The 25,544-nt window shown below is 40.5% G+C and overlaps 2 protein-coding genes across 2 annotated transcripts in view; one reads left to right on the top strand and one right to left on the bottom strand.

Annotated features, from left to right (window-relative positions):
• Window positions 1-7,520, top strand: part of JMY (junction mediating and regulatory protein, p53 cofactor) — a 79,381-nt gene extending 71,861 nt beyond the window's left edge. Inside the window, exons 9-11 of the mRNA XM_036279079.1 lie at window positions 850-1,450; window positions 2,817-3,127; window positions 6,978-7,520. Of these exons, the coding sequence (XP_036134972.1) occupies window positions 850-1,450; window positions 2,817-3,124 (909 nt within the window). The 3' untranslated portion in view covers window positions 3,125-3,127; window positions 6,978-7,520. The remainder of the gene's footprint in view (window positions 1-849; window positions 1,451-2,816; window positions 3,128-6,977) is intronic.
• The window catches only part of MTX3 (metaxin 3), a 760,898-nt gene that overhangs the window by 222,742 nt on the left and 512,612 nt on the right, over window positions 1-25,544 (bottom strand). The window lies entirely within an intron of this gene.

The following is a 25,544-nucleotide window of genomic DNA, read 5'->3' on the forward strand; positions in this document are numbered from 1 at the left end:
CATACATTAACCTGTGGTAATAATCTGTGATTTGAAATGACTGGTGACAGAATCAGAGTGTGGGTCAGCATACCTGAGAAATGCTTTAGGAGTTTTCTTACCAGCTAACCGATGACTCTAGGCACTGATATCACAGCGGCTAAATATTTCCTTCAAATTGTGCCTATGCTGAATGGTTTTAGTTGTGAAAGTGCTCAGGAGCCTTATTTTGTCTGTCTGTGGTGAGGGGTCCTCTTACAGACTAAGAAAGCTTTTGACCAAGTCCTCTTCATATTATAGTGAAAAGGGGGCCTAGGGAGATGGACAGGGTTTCTAATACAAGGATAAGCGTTGAGTTAAGTAAATGCATTAATCCTAGGTTTTACTATAGTAAATATATAGAATGAAAGTTCTGTGTGTCAGTCAGTACTCAGAAAATTTTATCTGTAAGCATTTGAAAATACATGTACAAAACTAATAATTCCTTAGCATTCTTCATTTGTATGTTTGACATCATTTGTATTGTACAGTTTACATTGCTATTACTATTTTTTCATTCAAATTCATAATTTTATTTAGTAATACCCTTTTTTTAATTGTGATAATTTTGAATAGTTGCTTAAGTTGTAAGACGATACAAGATGTTAATAAAGGATTTGACGATAAGCAAATGATAAAGAGTTTGGTGATAACTTCTTAAAAGGTATTATACTTTGGTATTATGGTTTTCTGTATAACTTTATTACAGAATTTTTCCTGAAAATTACAGAAGCTCCAAAGTAACATCTTTCATTTGAGGGAGAAAATAGCTATTTGTTCATAAATTGTTTCAATATAATTTAACCGGCTGCGATAACTTCTGATTTTTAGAGATACCCTGGCCAAGTTATACTTAAATCAACCAGACTGCGGCTGGCTCATGCAAGGAGGAGGAGTGCCGCCAGTCCTGTGCCCTGCGAGGACCAGTGCGACCCTGTGCCAGGAGCACCGCAGGTTGAAGAGAGGCGGGAAGAGGTGCAGGAAGGCAGAGGCAAGCTTGGGTCATCCCAGACAGCAGAAGCACACAGCCTCACACAACTTGAAGATACTGCATTAGTACAACTTGAAGCCACTTCATTACCTCTCAGTGGTGTTACCTCGGAACTGCCTCCCACTGGTCCTCTTTCTCTTTTGAATGATATTGACCTTGAACCAGGTTCTGTTACCACAGATCCACTCCCACCACCTCTTCCTCCAACACCACCTCCCCCACCGCCACCTCCTCCCCCACCCCCACCGCCACCACCTCTGCCTGTTGCTAAAGACAACATCCCAGAGACACTGGAGAAAGGTCTGCCCAGAATGGAGGGGAGCGAGAAGAGGATCCCTAAGTCTGCGAGTGCCCCTTCAGCACACCTCTTTGACAGTAGCCAGCTAGTCAGTGCCAGGAAGAAGCTGAAAAAGACTGCTGAAGGTTTGCAGAGAAGGAGAGGTAAGTTAAAAGGACATTTTCATGTTCATCTGTTGAATAAAGTGAGCCATAATCAAAGGACTTTTTTTTATAGGACCTTACAAAGCTTAATGCATTATTTTATTTTTGGACATTATTTGATAGCAGACAGATTTTCAAGGTTACAGCAGGGCAGAATTCTCACCAATCTACATTGACAAATGTGTCCAGACACAGGAGTGTGTACCTTCATTAGCCGTTAAAGCATGTTTTTAAAAATAAATCTTCTGCCCTGGCCGGTTTGCCTCAGCAGTTAGCGCATAGGCCCGTGGACCAGAGAGTTCCAGGTTCAGTTTCCGCTAAGGGCATGTACCTCGGTTGCAGTTTGTCCCCGGCCCCGTTTGGGGTCATGTGGGTGGCGACCATTCCATGTGTCTCTCTCACATTGATGTTTCTCTCTCTCTCTCTTCCTCCCTCCCTCCCTCCTGCTCTATCTGAAGATAAATGCAAAAATATCCTCAGGTGAGGATTAAAAAAACAACACAAAACTTAAAAATAAATCTTCTGAAGTGTGATACTTGATCTACTTAGTAATGCATAGTAGATGTCTCTTTGTGTAAGAAAGTGATTTTAAACCTGGGAAATACAAGAAGGGTTTTTCCATCAGAAAGCTTAAGTTACCTGGTCAGAACTATCACACTAGGATGACGTTAACAAGACAGTGTAACATTTGGTCACATGTTTATTGAGGGCCTTGAAATGCTCTTTGTATAAAGAAGCAAAGAAGAATAGGGAGTAATATGTATGATTTCTTACATTTATGTGTTAAAGCTATTTTTGAAAAGAATAGAAAATATTCTGAGCCCTGAAGGAGCTTTAGCTTTCATAAGGAGAATGTTATATAGAACATTTTGCTTATCGTATTTTAATCTGAGAGAACATCCTGTAAAATATTTTTTACCATAACCTAGGTAGAATTTTATATGTAAGGCAACTAAATGAAAAATACAATCATTATAATGAACCAAAATTTAATTTTTTTAATTAAGTGTGTAACCCAGTCACTATCTGAATTCTGGTAGGGCTAGTGCATTATGGAAATCCTTCGGAAGCATCACCCATGACACTAGTAAAGATCACCTTCTAGCTCCCACTCTGTTCCCTTCTCTCACATGGGCAATGTAGGGAATACCAGTCATACCTGGCATAGAATCGTGTCTTGGGATTTCTTTTTAATAAGCATAGTTAGGATGCCCTGTGCTTTGGAATCTTCTGTTCACACTTCATGGTCCATTTTGTAGATGGTGTTTCCAGTGTTGTGTTTTATCACAGTCCTAAAGTCTAGTTATACTGTAGTTTGACTTTACGTGCAATCCTAACTGTAATTGTTCTCTTTCATTTTCTAAAGTGAGCTCACCCATGGATGAGGTGCTAGCTTCATTGAAACGTGGTAGTTTTCATCTGAAAAAGGTTGAACAGCGAACTCTGCCTCCTTTTCCTGATGAAGATGATAGTAATAATATCTTGGCACAAATAAGGAAGGGGGTAAAATTGAAGAAGGTACAGAAGGAAGTTTTGAGAGAATCCTTCACACTTCTGCCTGACACAGACCCTCTAACACGGAGCATCCATGAAGCTCTTAGAAGAATCAAAGAAGCATCCCCTGAGTCAGAGGATGAAGAGGAGACTTTGCCTTGCACAGAATGGGAAAACTAACAAGTAAATGGTCTTACTTTCCTCAGCAGCATTTGGTAACACAGTTTTTATATTGGATGATGAGGTCTATTATATTGTGTTGAGTCTGAAGTTTATCATTTATTATACAGATCAATTGTAGTAGAGTCATAAATATATAAACTTCTGTAGTTTCTAGAAACATAATAGACAAGCACTGTTCAAAGATACTACTATGTAAATGTGTTTTTTATATCCAGCTCATTAAAAATTCTGCAGTACAGCCATAAACCAAGTAGAGAGGACAGTCTTATTCTAATAATGGGACAGCCTTATTCCAGCTTCAAAAACAGAAAAGGCTTTTTCTGACTTGCAAACCACGCATATTGAGTTTTGATGTCTTATTATCTGCCCACAAAGGAATTTTTGAAGATCAGTTTAGAAAAGTAATTGTATTATCTGATTATTTAGCTTTCTAAGCATTTAAAACTGAGATTTATCATTTTAAGGCTTATTATAGTTACTGCAGTGTTTGGTTAAAATTTTAGTTAAGATAATAAGTGTAAAAATTATACATATACGTATCTTAATGAGTACCCTTGTGGGTATTGGTTACACATTTGACATTCGCCTAAGGTAATAGAGAGTTACACTCTAGTACATTTTAATAAGATGATTATAAAGTAATGTGGCACAAATTATGCTAAATATATGGAATCAGTAAAGATAACATACCATAAATTAAATAGTATACCGCTTCACAACATTCACCAAAAGGAGGAAGGCTCATAGTCTTGGAGGGAGTAAGGGAAGCATTAATAAACTTACCATTAGCACAATTATTCTTAAATGTACTTGATTATAAGAATTACCTGGAAAGTGTAATAAGTGAATATTCCTGCCCTTCACTCCCCAGGATACTGACCAAGTAGTTCTGATGTATATGTAGGAATACATCTGGATTTTTAAGACTTAATATAAAACAGTCATTTTTATATTGATTATGTGTTCAAAGATACTGTTTTGGATATCAAATAATTCTAAAAGTAATTTACCTGTTTGTTTTGGGCATGGGTCCATCAGGAAAATGTTTCTCTTCTATACTCCCAAGTCCACCTCTCCCCAGCAACATCTGCACAGATCAGTAGCTTAACAAAATGGGTAAAAAAAGTCACGTTCCTCTTAATAAGTGGTTGTGTTACCTTTAATGTGCCTGAGCTAACATTCCAGATTACCACAGTCCTGCCATGGGTCTTGGGCTTTTGGCATCTTTTCCAAGGGCCTTATTTATAGAGGTCCTAATTAACAGTCACTTGTATGACTTACTGTTTTAGGATCTCAAAATAATTTCAACCCATTTGTACTTGTACATAGGTACAGTATGCTTTGTGGAAGGATATAAATAGATCAGTGTGTCTGCTTGGTGTGTGAATGTGTCTAGAGACTCAGGTGTGTCTGACAGGGAATCTTTTTCACACTGGATATTTGTAGATGGTCTCCCACATTACAGTGCTTGCTACCTATTGCCTGTCTCATTCTGCTTATAGCTTCCCAGTGAGCAGTTGAGCCTGTGCCTGAAACTACCCATCTTGGTGCTGATTGGTTAATCCCACAGCTGGGCCTTCACTTAAATGAGTGTATTTAGTCCTTTTATTACAGTTGCCTGCAGTGGCCCAGTCAGGGTACATGGCCTACCAGCAGTTGCTCAGGCCAACCCACACCATTTGTCTTCTTCCATCCCACCAAGTCCTGCCCAAACACATAGTCACTGCAGCAGTATTCCCTATATTCAAGAATCTGGGCTTTTATAGCTTTTGGCAGTTAATTTGGCCTGATATCAGATGTTAGATTATGTCCATGGTGAATACCACCTTTGAAAATCACCTAAAACTTTTTTGTTGTTAATCCTCACCCGAGGATCTTTTTTTCCCATTGATTTTAGATATAGTGGAAGGGAAAGGGGGGCATTGATGTGAGAAAGACACATCAATTGGTTGTCTCCTGCACGACCCCGACCAGGGATCGAACCTGCAACCCAGGTACATGCCCTTGACCGGAATTGAACCTGAGACCCTCTGTCCAGGCCGACGATCTAATAATTGAGCCAAACTGGCCAGGGCTAAAACTTTCCTTTTTTTTTAATGATTTTTTTTATGGCTTGTATATGTACTATAATGTTAAGAAACACAATGAAATATTTCCAGAAAATGTATGCACTCAGATATCTGCAAAGCCACTTTTAAAAGACAGTGTATCCTACACCAGAAACAGTCCATAGACTAGTCATGCTCCTCACTGATGAGCAGGCATTGATCAAGGCGCTGTGTCCCACTGCCTGTGTGTGGTCTTGGAAAATCATTTTTATTTTTATTTATTTTTTCTTTATTTTTAGAGAGAGAGGAAGGGAGTGGGAGAGAGAGATAGAAACATTGATGAGAAAGAACATTGATTGGCCACCTCCTGCATGCCCCTCATTGGGGGTTTGGCCCACAACCTGGGCATGTGCCCTGACCGAAAATTGAACTGGCGCCCTCTTGGTACATGGGTCGACACTCAACCACTGAGCCACACTGGCCGGTGGGAAATCTTTTTTTTTTATCCTCATCCAAGGACATTTTTTCGTTTTTTGTTGTTCAGATAGAGTGGGAAGGAGAGAGAGAGAGAGAGAGAGAGAAACATCAACATGAAAGAGACACATTGAGTGGTTGCCTCCTGCAAGACCCAACCAGGGCCAGGTACAAACTGCAACCGAGATACGTGCCTTTAGCAGGAACCGAACCTGGGTCTCTCTGGACCGCAGGCTGACGCTTTAACCCCTGAACCAAACCGGCCAGGGTGGGAAATCATTTTTAAAGGCTTCAGATTTTTCTCTACAGATAGCTAAAAAGGCTATAATTTGTATTTCCTATTATTAATTGGCTTCATTCTTAGAGATTTTAAATCATTAATTACATACTTCATTGAAGAATTAATTTCTCAAAACTTCACGAAAATATGAAGGTCCCTGTTCTACCTCATCTTACTCTAAAAACTCTTCCTAGAGATAGCTATAGGTACGAGAGTCCTTGAAGGGTATTTCTAAACATAGGAAACATATATCATTATATGGACTTTATTCAGTTTCTAATTTGTTCCTGTGGGGGACAAGGGTCAAGGCTCAACCACTGAGCCACACCAGCTGGGCGTAGGTCTTTTATATAAATGCTCCTGTGCCATAGGTAAGCTCATAGATGTCAAACATAACTATTTTGAATTTTAGAAAAGTCCTGGTAAAGCATCCATTTAAAGACTAGTATTAATTCTGTCCTCTAAATGTCAATATAACAGAAATTTTTCCCTAGTGAATTTTGAAGATGTCATTTAATAGTTCTTACTATAGTAGCAGTTTATGAGGCAGGTATTTTTAGATGATGTTTTTCCTTTGTTGTATATAGTTTTTACATAAAATGTTAGGGTAAAGAAGTGAAAGTGAATCCTACATACAACCTTTTATTAACAGTGATCAAAATTTGTATGTAAATTTTTTCATTGCTTTTTAAATATAAGCATATCCTTTTTTTAAAAGTCTCGTATACATCATATGTATAAATGGCCATTTATAAGGAAAAAACATCAGTGTTCATTTTGGATGTTGCTAAAGGTATGAGGGAGCGCATATATATATATATATGTGTGTGTGTATGTATGTATATACACACACACACAGAGGCTGGTGCAAAAGTAGGTTTACAGTTCTTTGTATGGAAAATAATACAATAAATAAGAAATAATTATACAAGACTAAAACATGTTTTGTGTACTCACAACTGTAAACCTACTTTTGCCCCACCCTGTACACACTACCTTTAATTGGTCATCCTTTTTTAATATACTTTATTATTTCATTTGTAAACAGGTGACTCAACAGAAAGAAAGAAAGAAAAATCTGCAGTTGAAGATTGATTTATATTCTTTTGGAAAACAAATTTTAAGCACTTGGTTCCACAATTGGATTCCATTAGATCCAAAGTGTATTGGCTCAGTGGTGTGAAAAAAAGGAAGCACAACTGGCAAGTTACCCCTTTTCCAGTCATTCCAGTAGATGGTGATTAACGTGAGTTTTATATGTGCAATGTTCCTGACTACAGTGAAGAAAAGGCCTTCAAGGAGATCCCTGTTTTTTGTATTTTTGTTTTTTTACCACCTTCTGTTCACCCACTTGCATACCTACAGTGGCCAGTAAAGCTAGGGGTCGCTATGAGTTGGAAGAACAATGCATTGACAGAGGCCTGCTGTGGGCTGTATTGGGACGGCTTTGAAATCCACTTTTCAGTGCACTGAATAGACATCTGCTTGAAAATTACAAAGCTTCTTCCATATCAGCTTATATAAATAGTGTGACACTCTGAAAAAGTTTATCATGATAGCTATTGGACAGGAATTGGAAGAAAATCAGATGGAAATGCATCTGATGAAAATTTCCATATTACTTATCTCCAAAGGAATTTTTATCAAGATGTTCAACAACATCTAGAAAGATATATAACTATGGAGATACATCTATTAATGTGTTTACCACAACATGATACATTTAACATGGCATATTTTTAGAAGACCACACATACTTACACTTTGTAAGTTTTCGAAGTAAAAATTTCCATGCTTTTAAATAGCTCTTCATAATTGTGAATTTATAATAGTTTGAATTTTATGTGCAGCTTTGTTTATGAGAAGCAATACTTTGTAATTTGATAATATTTCAAATTATTTTTGGTCTTTTTGTTTGAACTATTGCTCAATTACTTCAACTCAACGTGACTTTCCTATTGAGAATCAAAAATCAGGATTCTGTAATAGGGATGCAAATCTTAAGTGTTTTTATCATGTACCATTTAAGTTTTTATTTTTATGCTCCACAGTGAGAAAAAAATTATGTGCTCTACAAATATGCAGAAGAAAGTAGACAGACAGAAAAGTCTCCTTAGCTGGCATTTCACTATCTTCATTCACATGCTTTGAGTGGAGTTTTGGGAGAGAGCCTTTGTTATTGTCACTAAATTAACCATGTATGTTAGCTCTAGGTGCCTATTTTTCTGTAATGGAGTCTGAAGGGTGCATTTATATGAATGGAGCCTTTATGTATTCTCAGCGGGACTGCTGTGGGCTTGAATGAAGGTAGATGAGTTGGACTCAGTTTACAGTACTCTGTAGAGTGTAATTCTGCATAAGGTAGACCTTGGCCCTTATATGAAGAGAGTTAAGGACTGAAGTACTGAAAAATAGCTTCTATTTCTTATGAGGCAATTCGTTGGCATAGACTCAGAAAGCAGTCCCAGTGCAAAAGCCCTTCAGTGAATTGGTTCCAGAGAAAAAGGAAATGCTTGCACCTTTTGTCACTTTAAAGTGTTATTTTATTGAAAATATTATGGAGAAAATTTTGTGGCAAAAGGTTATATAAAACAAAATCTTTCTGTATAAATGGTGGTAATACATTTATTGATAAGACTAGGAGCTTTGCACAGCATTTTCACAATACATTGGTTCCTTCTAGCACTATTCCCACATCCTGTCTGGGAAGATTAGAAACACAGGTCTAATACATAAACTAATCTTCATCCTTTAATGGTGAGTGGGGGAGATATTTTTTCTACCATCAGTAAAGCATTAAAGCATGCTTTCTAACCCAAAGAATGACTGGTTTGATTGTTAATGTATTGAAAAAAAATTTAGTAAATTTGCAAACCTTAAAAAAGTCATGTTTCAATTTTATGCCTTTGGATTCTTGTTCATAACATGTTTTGTTTTTCATTCATTGACATTTAGAAAAATGTAGGAGGGTGCAGTGTCAAATTAACAGCAGAAGTACTAGATGTCTCCTATGTCTAGAAGGAATTGCTACCCATTTGGTAGCAATTTGGGGTTCCTTTAAAAGACAGGCAGGCTCACTTACAAACGGGTCCTGTGCTCTACTTCATGAAGGTTATCTCACACTTGAAGACGAGTAAATTAAAGCAACCAGCTTGCTTCTTCTCTGGTAAATAACTTTCTCCAACACACTCGTTTCCCTTTGAGATTCAGATTTCTACTTCCACAAAATGGCATGATACTGCAGGTCATCAACCTTTTAGAGTTCTCACAAATAATATTAAAATTTAAAATAACTATGGTTGACTTGTCTATCAAGATGAGATGACCATTGATTTCTTATTTTGATTTTAAAGCAGTTTTAGAACCCACCAAGAATTATGTAGACATGGTTAAATTCTTTTTTCTTGCCCCAGTAAGCTGAGTCTCTTCGGCCTTAGTATTACATTTGTATATATTTAGTTTTGATGGTACTTATAATCGTTTCCAGTTCCAAACTTAGCTGTACTATTCATATGGTTTTAAATATTTGACAGCTATACTTTTGTTACTATATCATTTCCATATTAAGAGTCCACAAACAGCTGCTTGCATATGCTGAATCAATTTAGAAGTTAATTTACCAATCTAGTCTGAACTTCAGTATATTTAAAATAGGGAAACAAGTAGGTGATGATTTGGGGGCTGTTTTGAGGTTAATATTACTGCTCACTTGAATGTCAATGGTAAATATTTCTCCTACTAATGCAACTAAAAGTATGTATATATAACCAATGTGGCATGCATAGAAAAGGTATTCCTAATGATTTAAAATCCTCATGGTACTATAGTGCAGCAATATGAGGAAATACCTGGCTGGCTAAAGAGAATTTTTAAAAGATGAGCAATTGTCTCGCTTACTTGATGTATATTTTATAGACTTACTGAGTTGGTGATCGGCATAAAAGCAATCATTCCTTAATTCTTCATTGTGGAACTGAAATATTTCTAGAAATGCATTTTTCAAATCCATTTTCAAATAGACTTTTAGACACAGCTATGACAGTTGATCAGGTATAGTATTTCCACAGTGGGACCATGGAGCTTTTCTTACATGAAACCATAGAAAAATGTCAGCCCTATAATGTATGAGAGGAAAAAAATCCTTGTTTCTATAAAGCTGAACTATGTAGTAGTATTTGGTAAATGGTGTGACCACTTTTGTAAAGCATACTTTGGCCATAGCAGACACTAAGAATTAAAACATCAGTGGAACAAAAATTAATGGGAAGCAGCATCCTCTCTGTTTGGAATGGGACCAGTATACACTTAAAACAAATTTTATACATTCCCTGAGACTCCATTTTTTAATTAACATTTACTGAGTGTGTATATATATTTAAGTCAATGCTTTTAACCTAAACATTTTTTCTTTCACTATATACAAGGATTTTTTTTTTTTTAATCCTCACCTGAGGATATTTTTCCATTTATCTCAGACAGAGTGCAGGAGAGAAGGGGGGCCGGGGGGGAGAGACAAAGAAACATCAATGTGAGAGAGAGACATGATTTGGTTGCCTCCTGCATGACCCTGACCAGGGCCGGGGACGAACTGCAACTGAGGTACGTGCCCTTGACCGGAATCAAACCCACGACTCTGGTCCTTGGGCCAACGTTCCAACAGCTGAGCCAAACCAGCCAGGGCAGGATTTTTTTTGTTAATCTTTATAATTTCATTATTATGCACTTAACATCAGATACCAATCTGTAAAGTACAAATGGGTCCTTTAAAGGCCTTATCAGGGAGTTGAAATTTCATATACTTTACCAGGTTATTTGTAAAAAAAATCTTTTTGAACAGATGTAAAACATTTAAAAACTGTTACAGACTCATTGTTAACATGCAACCATTTGATAGTGAAATCAGAAACCTTAACAAGTTTTGCCTAATTCTTGCACTGAATTTAAATAATATAAAGCTAAATGTGCATTTAAAACAGATTTTATTCCCCATTTACTGCTTAGCATAGAAGAACTATGCTTAGTATTAGAGCATTGATCAGTAAGATTTGTTTCAGATGGAAGAGAGGTAAGAAAACAGAAGCACCTTACTGTTGGAGCATGTTGCATTTATTTAGTGCTACTGAATAATTCAGTAGTTATCTCTGAACTTTGCTGCAGAGTGCTCTTTAGTTAAAGCACATTAAAAAAAATCTGTTTAATTGCTTTATAAAATGAAGCAATGGTATTTTTTATCCTATAAATATAGGCTAATTTAAAAGTTTTTCCTACAAATGAGTTTATATTGCTGCCTAAACTATCATGTATGTATGTAAACAGAGGTTTTTTTAAAGATGAGAGGGAGTCTGGATCGTGTGTGTGTGGTGTGTGTGTGTTAAATGTTTGCCCACTGAGTTATTTCAAAGACATACTCATTCTGAAATGTTCTCTTTTGCCCACAGTAAAAATGTACAGTTTGGCATTTGAGGAATTTAATTGAATTCCAAATTTATAAATGTTTCTCCCCTTCCTACATTTATTATGACACTGTTAGGTGCATGTACAGAAAATACCTCTGAGATTGACATAGTAAATATTTTATCCATGTTATTTCACACTGAATCTCAAAGTAATTATTTGTTTTGAGGATTAGGGGGAAGTTTTTGTGTTTTTTTTTAAAGTCAGGTTTAACTAAGAGTGGCTCATTTTGGAGAGTTAAGGAAGGACCACGGAAAGTGATAATTTAGACATGTACAAAAGATATAGGTCTTGGTAATAGAGTTCAGTTTTAACAAGGGAAGTTCTGTTTTTGTTTTTGTTTTAACTTGCATGTTCTATGGTTAACTATCAAAGAATGTAACACAAGTTATTCTAGCTTTTCCCTATAGTAATTATATTGGTTTTAAGAAGTCTCCATAATCACAAGATGGCATTTTCCCTTCATCTGTGAACCAAAGGAGTAGACAGTACAACCCCATACAGTGACTTCTGACTTATTCAACTTGGACAGAATCCCCACTGTCTCATTGAATTTCTCATTGTACTGTACGTATTGCCAAGGTTGAAACCATAATATATGGTTTATGAAAAAATTGAAGGCCACAGATCATTTTGCATGAGTAAAGCCCATTAGGGTTAACGAAACTGACATGTTTTAGCCTTTCCGGTCAAATGACAATTTTAATGGCAAACTGATTCACCATTTACTAGCTTTGTGCAATATTATAATGGTAGAAGCAAACACTAGCACATTGTGCTTAGCTTTTAAAGATGGCTTTGACACTGTTACATTACATGGGCAATGTGTACAATGTAAATGCCAACTTTTGCAAATTTACAGTACTTAAATATGCTAAATTAACATTCTAAAGTATTAAAAGTACAAAGAAAAAACTAAACAAGCATTTATAGCAATACTCTGAAATCTCCAATAATTGTTTTGACTGTTGCCTTTTGCTCTTTAGTGCAATCTGCATCGTAATTATTGTATTGCTTTGTATTTCATGTTTTTTACACTCATGACTTCAGAATTAAGTACTTGTACACCAAGTATTGCAATCACCTTTCTCTTCTTGTACATGCAATGTAACAACATACAGTTTTGGTGCTTAACAATATTCCATTTTTTCTTTAATAAAAGATATTTATTGAGTTAATCTTCTTTTGTTTGTTTAACAATGGTGGTAGATACTGTCACTTCATCTCAAATAGAAGGGGCATAGCAAGTTGCACACCTGTTATGTTGAACAGAATTCAGGCTCTCTGGAACTTGTGGCTCTTCCCAACTACTATTTATAATAAAATATTTAATGGCTTTATTTGTACTAGCAACAGCCTTATTCCTGCCATCTGTGTAACTACCCACATAGTTTGGAAATCCTGACTTTGAAAGTGGAAGGTCTTTAAATGCCTTTCATGTTAACAGTCAAGTTGTGATCATCTAATAGGGGAAGATTATTGGCTTTAAGCTTGAACACAGAACAAGCTTAACTGGATCCCAGCAGATACTCTTACCCAGTGCTGACTTGATAAAGCCCCCAACGCACAAGAGCACATGTCTAAGGGACGCATCCTTTCCCAGATGCTGCCAAGCCGCCCTTTTTTCCCAAGTCCTCATTTATAAAATGATGGGCTGAACAGGTTGAACTTTGGGACTTCTTTCCAGCTCCAGGATTCTGTATTAAGAAGTGAAAATTTTCTCCAAGGAAGGGCCTTGCTTCCTTGTATTCTCTTCACAAATGTATTTGCAACTGACCAGAGGGCTTTGATTACTAGATAGTTTTTCCATGTGGGTTTAGAGAATGGACTTAAGAGAGGAGCTTTAGCCAAACTGATAGAATATCACCTCTGTCTCTTGAATTAAATTTAGATACATTAATAAAACTCCCAACAGTACTTCAGAAGATTCCTAGTAGTACCCAGTCACCCTTGTGAAAATCATGGTGCTGTTGGCTTGGGATGGGCTTACTGGGTGGACTGCTGTGGGATTAGCCATCTTTACTAAGACAGGTGAAAACCACCTGAAAATCTAGGGCTGACTAGAATTCCTTACTCCTTTGTGACTGTTTATCCTATCTGCTGAGTTCTACAAGTTGGTTGAAAAAGTGATGAATTCTTTGCTACAGGAAGCCCATTGAGAGAGGCTTAAAAATCTTTGGTGCAAAAATTCCTGTGTCCCATCACATTCTGAGCTCCTGATTGATAATGACATTTAACCATATCTCCCAAGCACTCTGTCCCTCTGGCCAAGGGATACCCTTTCCATAGAGACCCCACAACTTCCTTGCACACCAGAAACTTTATTCTCCTTCACTATTAGCATTTCCCCCAGATCTTTCCACTAACAATCTTGGTTATTCACAAGTCTTCTTGCTACCAGTTGTGTACTCTCATCTTTCTCTAAACCCATTTGTCAGCTGCTTACCCTTTAACGGACTGTTGACCTATTCATTCTCCAGCTGAGTTCACACAGACCATCCTACAATCACAGTAGCATCCTACTTCTCAACTGCCTCCTCCATTTGCTCTCGGCTAGTGCCATGCCCGACTGATTCCATGTACTCAGGCCATTGAACATCTAATCTCAAATTTTTCTCTGTTACTAATTCCAGTGGCCAGGCCCTGCTGTACATTCAGTAGAGTCCAGGACTTACTGCACTGCCTCCGTGCTGGCCAAGAGCATGCACCAACGCTCCAAGGCTTTCTGTGGGGAGACCGGTCTCCTTTCCAGGCCTTCACCCCAGGACCTCCATTCTACATCTCGTGCCTTTCCACTGGCACAGGTGTCTGTCTAAGATGCTTCTCTTATCTTGATATCAAAAGTTTATCCATTGGGTGTTCATCTGGAAAGCAGGTGGGCAATGTGTCTTGCCCTGTGTGTCAAAATTCTTAGTCAGAACATTGAAAGAATGGGAACAAGAAAGTTAAGATGTGAAAGGAAGAATTACAGAATCTGATTCCGTCTTCACAATTCTACAAATCTTATTGACCATTTGAGGTATAAGAAAAGGGGTTAAATATTCAATTGTCCAAGGTGACAACTGTTAAGAGCAGAGAGCTTTGGTTTTAAAGCCGCTCCATTCCCCACAGCATCTTCACCTTCACTCTGAGCCTCAACAGGTCCAGCTGGTGCCCTTTTCAGTTCGGACTGTCTTGAGAAGCGCTTCCTAATTAGTCTCACTCCCATATCTTTAAATGACATCTGTGTCGTGATGATTCCCAATTTAATTTAATTTTTTCTGGCCTATACCTCTTCACTAGATCTCTTATGTATCCAGCTGCCTGGTGATCTCTTCATTTGGATGCCACATACCTATCTCAAACAACATCCAAACTGGCTCCCTTGATCCAACCCTTCCCGGCTTTCACAATTCATCCAGTTCTGCAATTTGGAACATGGAAGTGATCCTTGCTGCCTTCCTCACCCTCCACATCCAATCTTCAGCAAGTCTTATCAAGCCTAATGCAAATTTACATCCACCAGACATCCACTGCCTTTTCTGTCTCTTACTACCCTCTGGTCCGACTGTTTTCATCTCAGACTACCATACTAGCCACCCACCTGATCTTGTCACTGCTGCTTTTGTTCCTTCCGACTTACTTTGCACCCACCATCAAAGTGGAGGGATCATGTCTCTCCCTATACAAAATCTCCAGATGCTTTCCATTGCACTTAGAAAAAAATCCCAAATCTTCAGTAGGCAAATCATAAAAGAAATTCTAATAACCATTATGCATACAGAAAAAGAAATCTACCTCATTAATAACAAGGAGAAATAGTTAAACCAAAATGAGATACCATTACACTCTGAAGAATGGTGAAAATTGAAAAGATTGACAGTTTTGAGTATTCAAGGATTTCAAAGGAAACTTTTCATACAGTACTAGCGGTTGTGTAAACAGTACAACTGTTTTGGAAAACGCATTAGCTGCAAAAGTTGGATGTATGCTCACCTGTGTCCTAGCTGAACTATGTCTATATTTGAATCAGGAGATTATTGCAACATACTTCAGAATAGACAACAACCTAAATGTCCATGTGCTGATGAACAGACAGTTGTGGTATACTAGAATGTGGGGTAGGCACACAGTGTAGTGCTACAGAACAATAAAAATGAACACAAATACACAGCTTAGAGGAGTCTCACTAACAAAGTAAACAAAAGGAGCCAAAAAGAACTATATATGAGCCTGGCCGGTGTGGCTCAGCATTGAGGGTCAACCCATGCACCAGGAGGTCGCTGGTTCAATTCCCAGTCAGGGCACATGCCCAGGTTGTGGGCCAAATCCCCAGTGGGGGGCATGCAGGAGGCAGCCAATTGATGTTCTCTCTCATCAGTGTTTCTCTCCCTCTCCCTTTCTCTAAAATTAATAAAGAAAAAAAATTATATATGGTTCCAGTCATATGAAGTTAGAAACAGACAAAACTCTAGTGTCTAGGATATTATTTAAGCAGTAAAACTTTTTAAAAAGCAATAAACCATAAAAATCAGTGATTGGGTCATGTTTGGGGAATAGGAGAGCTTTATTACCAGAATTCTGGGGGGCTGTCAGGCTCCTCTATTTGTTGACCAGGGTGGTGGTTCGATGGGGGTTCACTTTATAATAATTCAGTAAGCTTTACATTTGTGTTTCTGTATTTTTCTGAATAATACATTTCACAATAAAAAATGATTTTTAAAACCTTAGTATAGAGTTGTTTTATTATAATTCTGTAAATTGCCTTTAGAACTCAAGTTGCCACAAACCTTTTTATCCACAAACCACCGCATGCTTGCTCTACGAAACAACAATGGCAGACCCAGCTCCTCCCCGATGTCTGCTCCCCAAGCCCTCGGCTTCTCTTCAGTGGCTCTGCATGAGCGTGTGCGTGTTCAACTCCTTCTCTGGGTGTTTTACTATTGAAATTTCAATGAGGAAGTAGGTAGGAAAATCTTTTAAATTTCATCAAATAAAAAGATGTTGCAACATAGTATGGCGTTAGGAGCAGGAACTCGAGACACCGACCAGCTGTGTGAATGTGGACAAATCTGTGTGCTTCAGTTTGTTCATCTTTAATGTAGAGACAATGGTTTCTACTTCATATGGTGGTTGTATTGGTTAAATGCAAAATAAATTTTAGCTATTCTGAAGACAGAATACCAAAGTCCGTCACATGCACAAAAACCCCACAAAGATTTGAGTAATTTAGAACCAGGAACATCTGAATCTAGAGTGGATGCTCCTGGGCAGTCTGAAAGCCATCAATAACCATATACATTTCCTTTTTTAACAGAACAGTTTTATTAATGTCACAAAATGAGCATTTATAATAAGCAGCATTTTAAATTAACAGAAAACTTTACCTTCAGGTTTGCTCTTTGTAGGAAGTATGGGGTGCAGCTGAAATAGGCAGAATCTATTTGCTGACTCGCTTGATGTGGAATTCAATCCTAAAGAATAATAATAATAAAAAAATGTATATGTCAGTGAACTTTCAGTGACATATGGTGGCTTCAAACATTGATACTCCTTCCTGAGGTTCTAACATGCCAGTCAAGGAGTAAGAAACAAAAGAGGAGAAAATTGTGGACAAGAACTGTCAGTAAGTGTTTGGAAGATGCCTGGGATGTAAATGACCTGAGCGAGGAGCTGAGTCTGCAGTGAGATGCTGAGAAGCAAGCCAAACCCCAAGGGGCCCAGCATTCAGAGGCACTCTTCTTTGACAGGTGGGGATGAGATACAAGTGTGAAAGGAGAGAGGTAGAAAGTCAGCAGAAGCAATAGACCCCACCCCCATCTCCCAGACCCTCCTTTCCCACTGCAAGACACTAGTGGTTCATTCTCTGGAAAAATGAGCCAGAGAAGATCTGGACTCAAATAGCAGGTTCAAGAGGAGTACAGTTACTGCTGAATAACAGGTTAAGTTACAATCCTTTAGGACCACAAAGAACCTCAGCTGGGCATATCCACCCCCCCAGATGCATCTGGAAGATCCCACTGGAGAAACTTAAAAGCCCCAGAGAAAAGACTATTGTGAGTTGATATTTGTGTGTGAGGAGAGCTGGAGATTTACCAAATGACATCATCCTACCCCTAAAGACACCAGATAACCAGCCCCCCTTCCTGCCCCCAGAGCTCCCAGGGTCTCACTGCAGAATATGAACAGACTGCTTAGAATCACAGACATTTTCAGAACGTCTCCACCCAGTGGAGTGAGACTAAAACTAAAGAAAGTAACTCAGAAAAGACAATTCAGAGACCAGGAGAAAAAAATTAAAATTACTTTTATCAGAAAAATAAGGCGAAATACTGCATCCATGAAACAAGAGTGTTTGCAACAAAAAGGAATAGTCTGAAAACAAGGAATGACTCTTAGAAATGAAAATCATGACGGCTGACGTTAAAAAGTCAACTCAGAGCTGACTAAATCGCTGAGATGAACAATAGAAAAGACGATTGGCCCTGCTGGTGTGGCTCAGTGGTTGAGCGTCGACCCATATATTAAGAAGTCACCGGTTCGATTCCTGGACAGGACACATGCCCAGGTTGTAGGCCAAATCCCCAGAGGGAGGCATGCAGGAGTCAGCCAATCGATGTTCTCTCTCATCAATATTGCTGTCTCTCTACCTCTCCCTTCCTCTCTCTCTCTAAATCAATAGAGAAAAAAAGGATTGACTCGGCTAATCCAGTATCTGATTAATGTGAGGAAGAAGAGAGTAGAGGGGAGGAAATTATTAAACAATACAAGAAACTTACTGTTCTCTTCGCCATAAACTGAGCTGAATTTTCTTTCATGTGCCATAGAAGGGCTCAGATGGGCCCCTGAGGACGCAGGAAGTCAGAAATGCTACCGCAATGGGGGCTGGGGGCATGAAGGTACTGGTACCTTGGAGAGAGCACTTCTGGAGGAATAGTAGGGGCAGAAGCCAGAGTGGAGAAAGCTGCAGAGCACATGGAATGCAAAGTCAGAAAGTGGAAATAATTTGTGAGTACACAATACTTTAAAAAACTTTTCAGTGAAAGAGAGAAATTAATAGCTGTAAGGATGAAGGGTAGGTATTTTTTATAGATTAGAAATATGAGAACATGCTTGGGTGCTAATGTACTGATAAAAAGATAAGTAAAAAGTAAAAGTGACTTGAAATAAAAATTGTATTATTGTTTCTTAGGTAAACAAGACTACACTTATAATTAATCAATGATCCAATTCAGGCATCCCAGTGATAGGAATGACTTAAATTCAACGGATTAGAGGAGGAGAGGAGTGTATGTTTTTTCATGTACCCACCTCAATTCTCCATGGTTATACAATGCACATGAAAATAGCCATAGCTCTATTCTGGTCATTAATAGATTTTTTTTTTTTTAATCCTCACCCGAGGACATTTTTCCATTTTTTGTTCAGTTAGAGTGGGAGGGAGAGAGGAAGAGAGAGAGAGAAACATCAACATGAAAGGGACACATCGAGTGGCTACCACCCGCACGACCAACCCGAGCCAGGGACAAACTGCAACCAAGATACGCGCCCTTAGCGGGAACCGAACCCGGGTCTCTGGACCTCAGGCCAACGCTCTAACTGCTGAGCCAAACTGGCCAGGGCCATTAATGGATTTTCTAGAAAAAGTTTGTCCCACCGTATTCTCACTGATTTCTTGTGTCACTAGTACCCTGATGCAATTAGGCCACATTTAAGGCCAGTACTTGTGTTATCGACTTGCTCAATGAGTAACCGAACCATTCAACAGGATTGACTGCACGCCAACAAGGCGCCCTGGGGTACACAGGTGTCTGCAGTTCCAGCACATGGAAGTAGGCTGTACTGAAAAGCCAGTGTCAGCTCTCAGTGCTCAGCAGGGGACACCAGTGTTAGACCCACCCACTGGGCCCCCTCCCCACAGTCTGAAACACAAAAGGTTCTTCCTGCAACCGCAGCACATCACGACCATCAGGACAAGACCAAACGGCAGGGACATCAGAAGGGTGGGGCCTGGCCACTGTCCACACCGCCAGGAAGTGCCACCCCTTGGCAGCCTAGGCGTCTCCTCACCGAAGCAGAAAAACTGCTTCCACCTGGGGGATTCTAGCAGCGGAAGTTCCTGTCCTGGTTATCCTGCCGGGCAAGCCCAAGGGCCAGAGCACCGCTGAGTTACACAGCTGTCATCTCTGTCTCCGAAACAGCGCTGCCCAGACACCACGGGCGAGAACACAAGCCCGGGCCCGCTCCTGCCCGAGCTCTGAAGGGCCAGACGACAGAGGAGGAGGCAGGGATGCTGTGAGACCTGGGCATGCCAAAGTGAGGACTGAGGATGTGAGACCGTGCTGGTCTGCGTGTTGGGGAGCTTCCAGAAAGATCTCATTTACTCCCTGGCGGTGGCTGCTTCGCTGGAAGAGTCCGATTCAACTTCAGTCAAGAATTTGCTGTTATGAATGTTCTCTCTGTATAAAAGATCTGCTATTTCAGTAGCCATCGGGAATATATATGAAGAGTGAAAGAAACAGTGATGACCAAGAAGCATTTCCTAGTCACAGAGAACGTTCCTACCCGAGAAGAAATAATTGTATTCGATTTTTGCAAGTGCAAATAAGAATGGAAATGTAACATGGTTATGTTCGCCACGGAACAGGCTTTGTCCTGTCTGCCAAGTTTACAATAATCGTAAATGCCCCTCATTCATCCCCATCCGGAGGCTGGGCCTCACGGTCCTCACAGCAGGTCGGGACTGAGAACTGCTGCCTTTCTCTCGGCTGGAATCCAACCATTTCACGGCTCTAATTTTTCTTTTTTTTTTTTTTAACGTGAAGCAGGCGAAGAGCTTGGATTTAGGATCTGGCTTTAGGCAGCCAGAGGTCTTAGGCTGCATTTTCCAGAGAACGACGAGTGTCATGGAGTGGAGACTCCTGCAGGGCAGAGTTTCAGTTCCGCTCCGCTGTGTGAGCGGAGGCCAGCCACTGCCTTCTCGGCCTGTGTCCTCCTCTGAGGAGTTGGACGGGAGACTCTCTGAGGTCCCTTCCAGCTCTCTCATCCTGTGGTTCTATAAGTGCTGGCAACCAAAATAGGTCACTGCAGGTGGCCTAGAAAGGAAATAAGCCCCACAGCTTTCTAGTTTCTGAACAGAACATTCAAAAGGCAGAATGGATGGAATCTAGCCCGAGGAGACACACCAACCACCTCTGGCACAGTGAAGGGAGAAATCTCTTTTAAGGAGCCGGACATGCCAACGAGACAGGAGGCTGCCCGCACCGGCACCTCCTCCGCTGCAGGCTGGCTCCGGACGCACGAGGGCGGAGGAGGAAGCCCAGCCAGCCCGGTGCCTCCTTATTCCCCCGGCAGTCTTTTGTTCTGAGGTTTACCCAATACCTGAACATAAATGATTTTCCTACAAATTCACATGTGCTGCCCAGAAACTAAAGGCCTTTCTAGAATGTTTAAGATTGTTTGTTCTCTTTGGACCCTGGACAGGTAGCTCAGATGGTTAGAGTTTTGTCCTGATACGTCAAGGTTGCAGGTTTGATCCCCAGTCAGGGCACAACCAATGAATGCATAAATAAGTGAAGAAACAAATCGATGTCTTTCTCCCCACTCCCGGCTTCTTCTCTCTCTCAAATGAAAAAAAGATTGTTCTGCCCTGGCCGGTTTGGCTCAGCGGTTAGAGCGTCGGCCTGCGGTCCAGAGAGACCCGGGTTCGGTTCCCGCTAAGGGCATGCACCTCAGTTGCAGTTTGTCCCCGGCCCTGGATGGTCGTGCAGGAGGCGGCCACTCGATGTGTCCCCTTCATGTCGATGTTTCTCTCTCTCTCCCTCCCACTCTATCTGAACAAAAAATGGAAAAATGTCCTCAGGTGAGGATAAAAAAAAAAAGAAAAAGATTGTTCTCTTTGGTTCACCAACCCTTTTTTTTCTATATCATAGCCTCAAAAAAACACTTATCCGCTGCCCATTATGTGTTTTCTTCAAGCTTCACATTTTACAGTCAAGAGCTTACAAAGAAAGTTTCCCTAGTAGCTTTGAGAAATAATGTACATATAATCTGTACCCATATAAAGTGTACAATTTAATGTGCTGACAGTTGCACACATCTGTGAAACTGCCATCAAAATCAAGATACAGAACACTATGTCACCACCCAAAGCTGCCTTGTACCCCTTTGCAGTCCATAGGCAACCACTGACCTGCTTCTTGTCACTACAGTAGATTAGTTTGCATTCTCTAGACTTTTATATAAGTGGCATCACACAGCATGTATTTTTGTGTCTGGTTTCCTTCATTCAATATAATGAAAGTCATTCATGTTGCTCCTGTCAGTAGCTTGTCCCTTTTTATTGCTAAGTAGTAGTCCATTCCATTGTATGAGTGGTATTACATTTTGTTTATTCATTCATCTGTTAATGGGCATTTGGGCTATGGTGAGGACATGTTTTTATTTCTTTCAAGTAAAGGAGGATCACCTGGTAGGTGTCTGTTTAAAGAAAGCTCACAAAGTGTTGAGACAATAAAAAAATGACTGCCAGGTGCACCTTTGCCTTCAGATGACAGAAGCCTTAGTTTCCTCAGAGGCATTGATTCCTCAACCTGACCTCTTCGTGTAGTGAACATTCTAGAGATGGAAGAAGAGTTGAAACAAGTGATAAACCATTTCTCTCATTTGCAGAGGAGGACATTGGGGCCTTGGGAGAGGAAAAGCCTGCCACAAAAGAGCTGCAGGGCATGTTAAAGGTTTGGCAGGTCACACATGTGTGAAGAGCACTGTGAGGCAAACAATGTGCAGAGTTCCTCATGGAAGGACATAGAAAGGAGCGCGCAGCTCGGATCTGGCTCACACTGTGCTTGTGGACTGTCATGGTCGGAAAGGATCTCATCATCATTGACATTGGACGACGCACCTTCTCTTCCTAGGATCTGGTGGGAAAACATAGTTTCAGCATGAGCGTCTGACAACCCCAGGGGCTGCTGGGACTTACCAGACATGTGCAGAGACGGCCCTTCTCCCGAGGCCGGCTGCCCACTCAGAGAGCCGGACATACCACCTGGGTGCACTTTGCACCTTTGCCAGATGCTCAGCCACTAGGAATGAACTTAGCTTGAACTCATTCAAGAGGAATCCAGTCTTGAAATATTTGTTCCTGTTTTCATTCTTGTTTGCAATATAAATAGAATAAAATTATTAATTGACCACATCTCCTCCTGAATCAAAACATAAGCCTAACAAAATTCTAATTAAAAACAATACATTCAAGTTTGTTCTCTGTTGTCAATACTATGCATGATTCTTGGAGGGATAATTGTAAAAACCCCGTTAGCAATAACAGCAAATCTTATTTTAGATGGGATGGTATTTTAAGTGTTGCAATCAGGCAGACCAGAAAATGCATATTTAAAGGGAAAAAATGTGTTACTTGAAGGCATGTAACCATATAACAAATAAAATTAGTTTCATTTCTCTCAGAAAAAAACAATTCTGAAAAGAGAATCTGTGATATGAAAAGAATATATTAGTTAAGACCTTCTCTGCATGACTTTTTCTTGACACACACACAGAGAAAAAAATTGGAATGAAATTCAAAAATTCTTTGAACCAAATAATAAAGAGGAAGCAATGGCAGCTTATTAAAAAGCATTATGTTTCTCCCACTTACAAATTTGTCGGTTTTCTCAAAGGAAGCCCAGGCTCTGCAGAGAAGACAAAAGACCCCATCATCACCGCAGTGGGTTTTATAGCCTGAAGATTAAGTTAAATCTTGAAAGCATTTCTGTGGTTTTCGTATTTCAAACACGCTGCCTGTTTCTAAGGAGCCCAGAAACTTTCTGGCTCTGGAGAGACGCTGCCATCTCCCAGTCTGCGATGGACGGTCTTGGCGTTCAGACGAGGTGGGACCAAAATCCTCATTTCGAATCTGGGAATCCCAAGAACACCAAGTGGAAGGGAGTTTGTTTTTATTTAAAAATTTTTTTTTTATCCTCACCAGAGGACATTTTTTGCATTTATCTTCAGATAGAGGGAGAGAGAGAGGAAGAGAGAGAGAAACGTCGATGTGAGAGAGACACATCAAGTGGTCGCCACCCACACGACCCCAACAGGGGCCGGGGGCAAACTGCAAACGTGCCCTTAGTGGGAACAGACACGCTAACCCCTGAGCCAAACCGGCCAGGGCAGGAAGGGAGTTTTTAACTAGACAGTGTGTATGGCAAAGGCTAAGAAGGTTCTGTAGGTGGGGGTGTGGGGGTGTGATCACTTTATCCTTACTCCCTCTCTGTTTGCTCCCGACCCCAACAACCCGGAATCTCTCGAGGGGCGCGGAGAAGGAATGGAGCCCGCAGCAGAACTAACCGCTATCAGCTACTGCCAGCATTTTAGCTTCCGAAAGGGGTCACTGAGGTTCCTCTGAGCCCAGGCGAATTAGCCTCACCTGGCACAAGTGCAAACTGTATTCAGAGCACAGTTCAGAACTTCTTGCATGTGGTCCCCCACTACGCATGATGTAGGTGTCTCAGGAATCAAGGTGGGAGGTGTGCGTGCTGTATAGACCCCTGGCTCTGGGTTTTCACCCCAAAAGTTACAGCACAGTCTTGGGGTCAGATAATACCCCAGGCAACATGAAGGACTGAATGAATCATGGTCAGCAGTTCATGAATTTCCCCAAGGACCCTGCCCTGGAGGCTCCACCCAGCAGCGGCCACCTGGCTCCAATCTTGTTACAGCCTCTTACATGAGCAGTCAGCTCCGTGTTTTCCATAATCTTTCTGTCTCTTTGTCATAGTTGAGGTTGGCAAAGAAAAATATGCCTCTTAGAGAATAATAGGAGCTTTCTGAGTTCACACTGGATTCCACCCTTTGCTAGTTACGTGGCCTTGGTGGCCACTGGTTCCCCAGTCTCTGTGCTCACCTGTGAAGTGGGCCATTCATCACCTTCCTGGCGGTGGTCAGGACCAAATGACGTCACATGGAGTGCCCAGCACATGGTACATGGTGAATAATGTTCGCTTTCTCCCTCTTTCGGCTACTGCTCTTTTAAATAGAGTGAAATGATTAAAACTAAAATTACAAGTTTGAGATGTCTTGGTTTGGGAAACAAATCATCAACCAAAAGGAGGGTTGGACTTTTTCTCTCTCTCTTTTTTTATCCTCAACCGAGGACATTTTTCCATTTTTTGTTCAGATAGAGTGGGAAGGGGGGGGGGGGGAGAGAGAGAGCGAGAGAGAGAGAGAGAGAGAGAGAGAGAGAAACATCAACGTGAAAGGGACACATTGACTGGCTGCCTCCCGCATGACCCAACCAGGGCTGGGGACAACCTGCAACCGAGGTACATGCCCTTAGAGGGAACCAAACTCGGGTCTCTCTGGACCGCAGGTCGATGCTCTAACCGCTGAGCCAAACCAGCCAGGGCATTGGACTTTTCTTTGTGGAACCCAAGCTAATATTTAGCAGGCAGTGGCTGAGGACCTGGACCACATTCAACCCTGTGATAAACGTTATTCAAAGGACAGTTTCATCCAGCTGTCAGTTCAGGCCGCTCAGGGCCAACTTGCCTATTAAAGCAATGGCAATTGCTAACTTCATTCTAACCTGGCGCATGTGCCTTAACGATTACTTTTTTCGCCAGCTGAGGAAAAGGATCTCATGGAGTGTTTTCCTCTCTGAAGGAGGCTGCAGCGGCCTGGGGAGCAATCTTTGGCAGGGCTCTTGGGGAAGTACCTGGTCTTGTCCAAATGTCTATCAGTAGCTCAGTCTTTACTTTGGAGGGAAGCCTTGTGCCTTCCTGGCTGGTGATGGTAAAAGTACACCCCGGTGCCTAAAAAAGATCTGATAGTCCCAAGGCCGTGACAAACGAAAGTATGTGCAGAGTTATGAACCAAGCACAGTACGAGGGGAATGCATGTTTATTTTTGTTGTGTGCTTCTCCTGATAATTCAATAGTCCAAGCAGGAAGCTTGTTATAAGCTCTGACATGGGATCTGGAGAAGGAAAATGTATAGTAATAATGTATAATGTTAGTAGCCACACTTCTGACTAACATGGCCATAACCGATACGCAGAGCTAACAGGCTGAAGAGGAACGAAGCTTTCTGCCATCACTGTGCCGGGCTCACCTTGTTCCGGAAATGCCCTTACACTGTCAAGCAATCAAGTGTTTAATATTTGCTATTGCTGTTGATATATAGA

Source organism: Molossus molossus, unplaced genomic scaffold, assembly GCF_014108415.1.
Source record: "Molossus molossus isolate mMolMol1 unplaced genomic scaffold, mMolMol1.p scaffold_m16_p_3, whole genome shotgun sequence".
NCBI classification, from domain to species: Eukaryota; Metazoa; Chordata; class Mammalia; order Chiroptera; family Molossidae; genus Molossus; species Molossus molossus.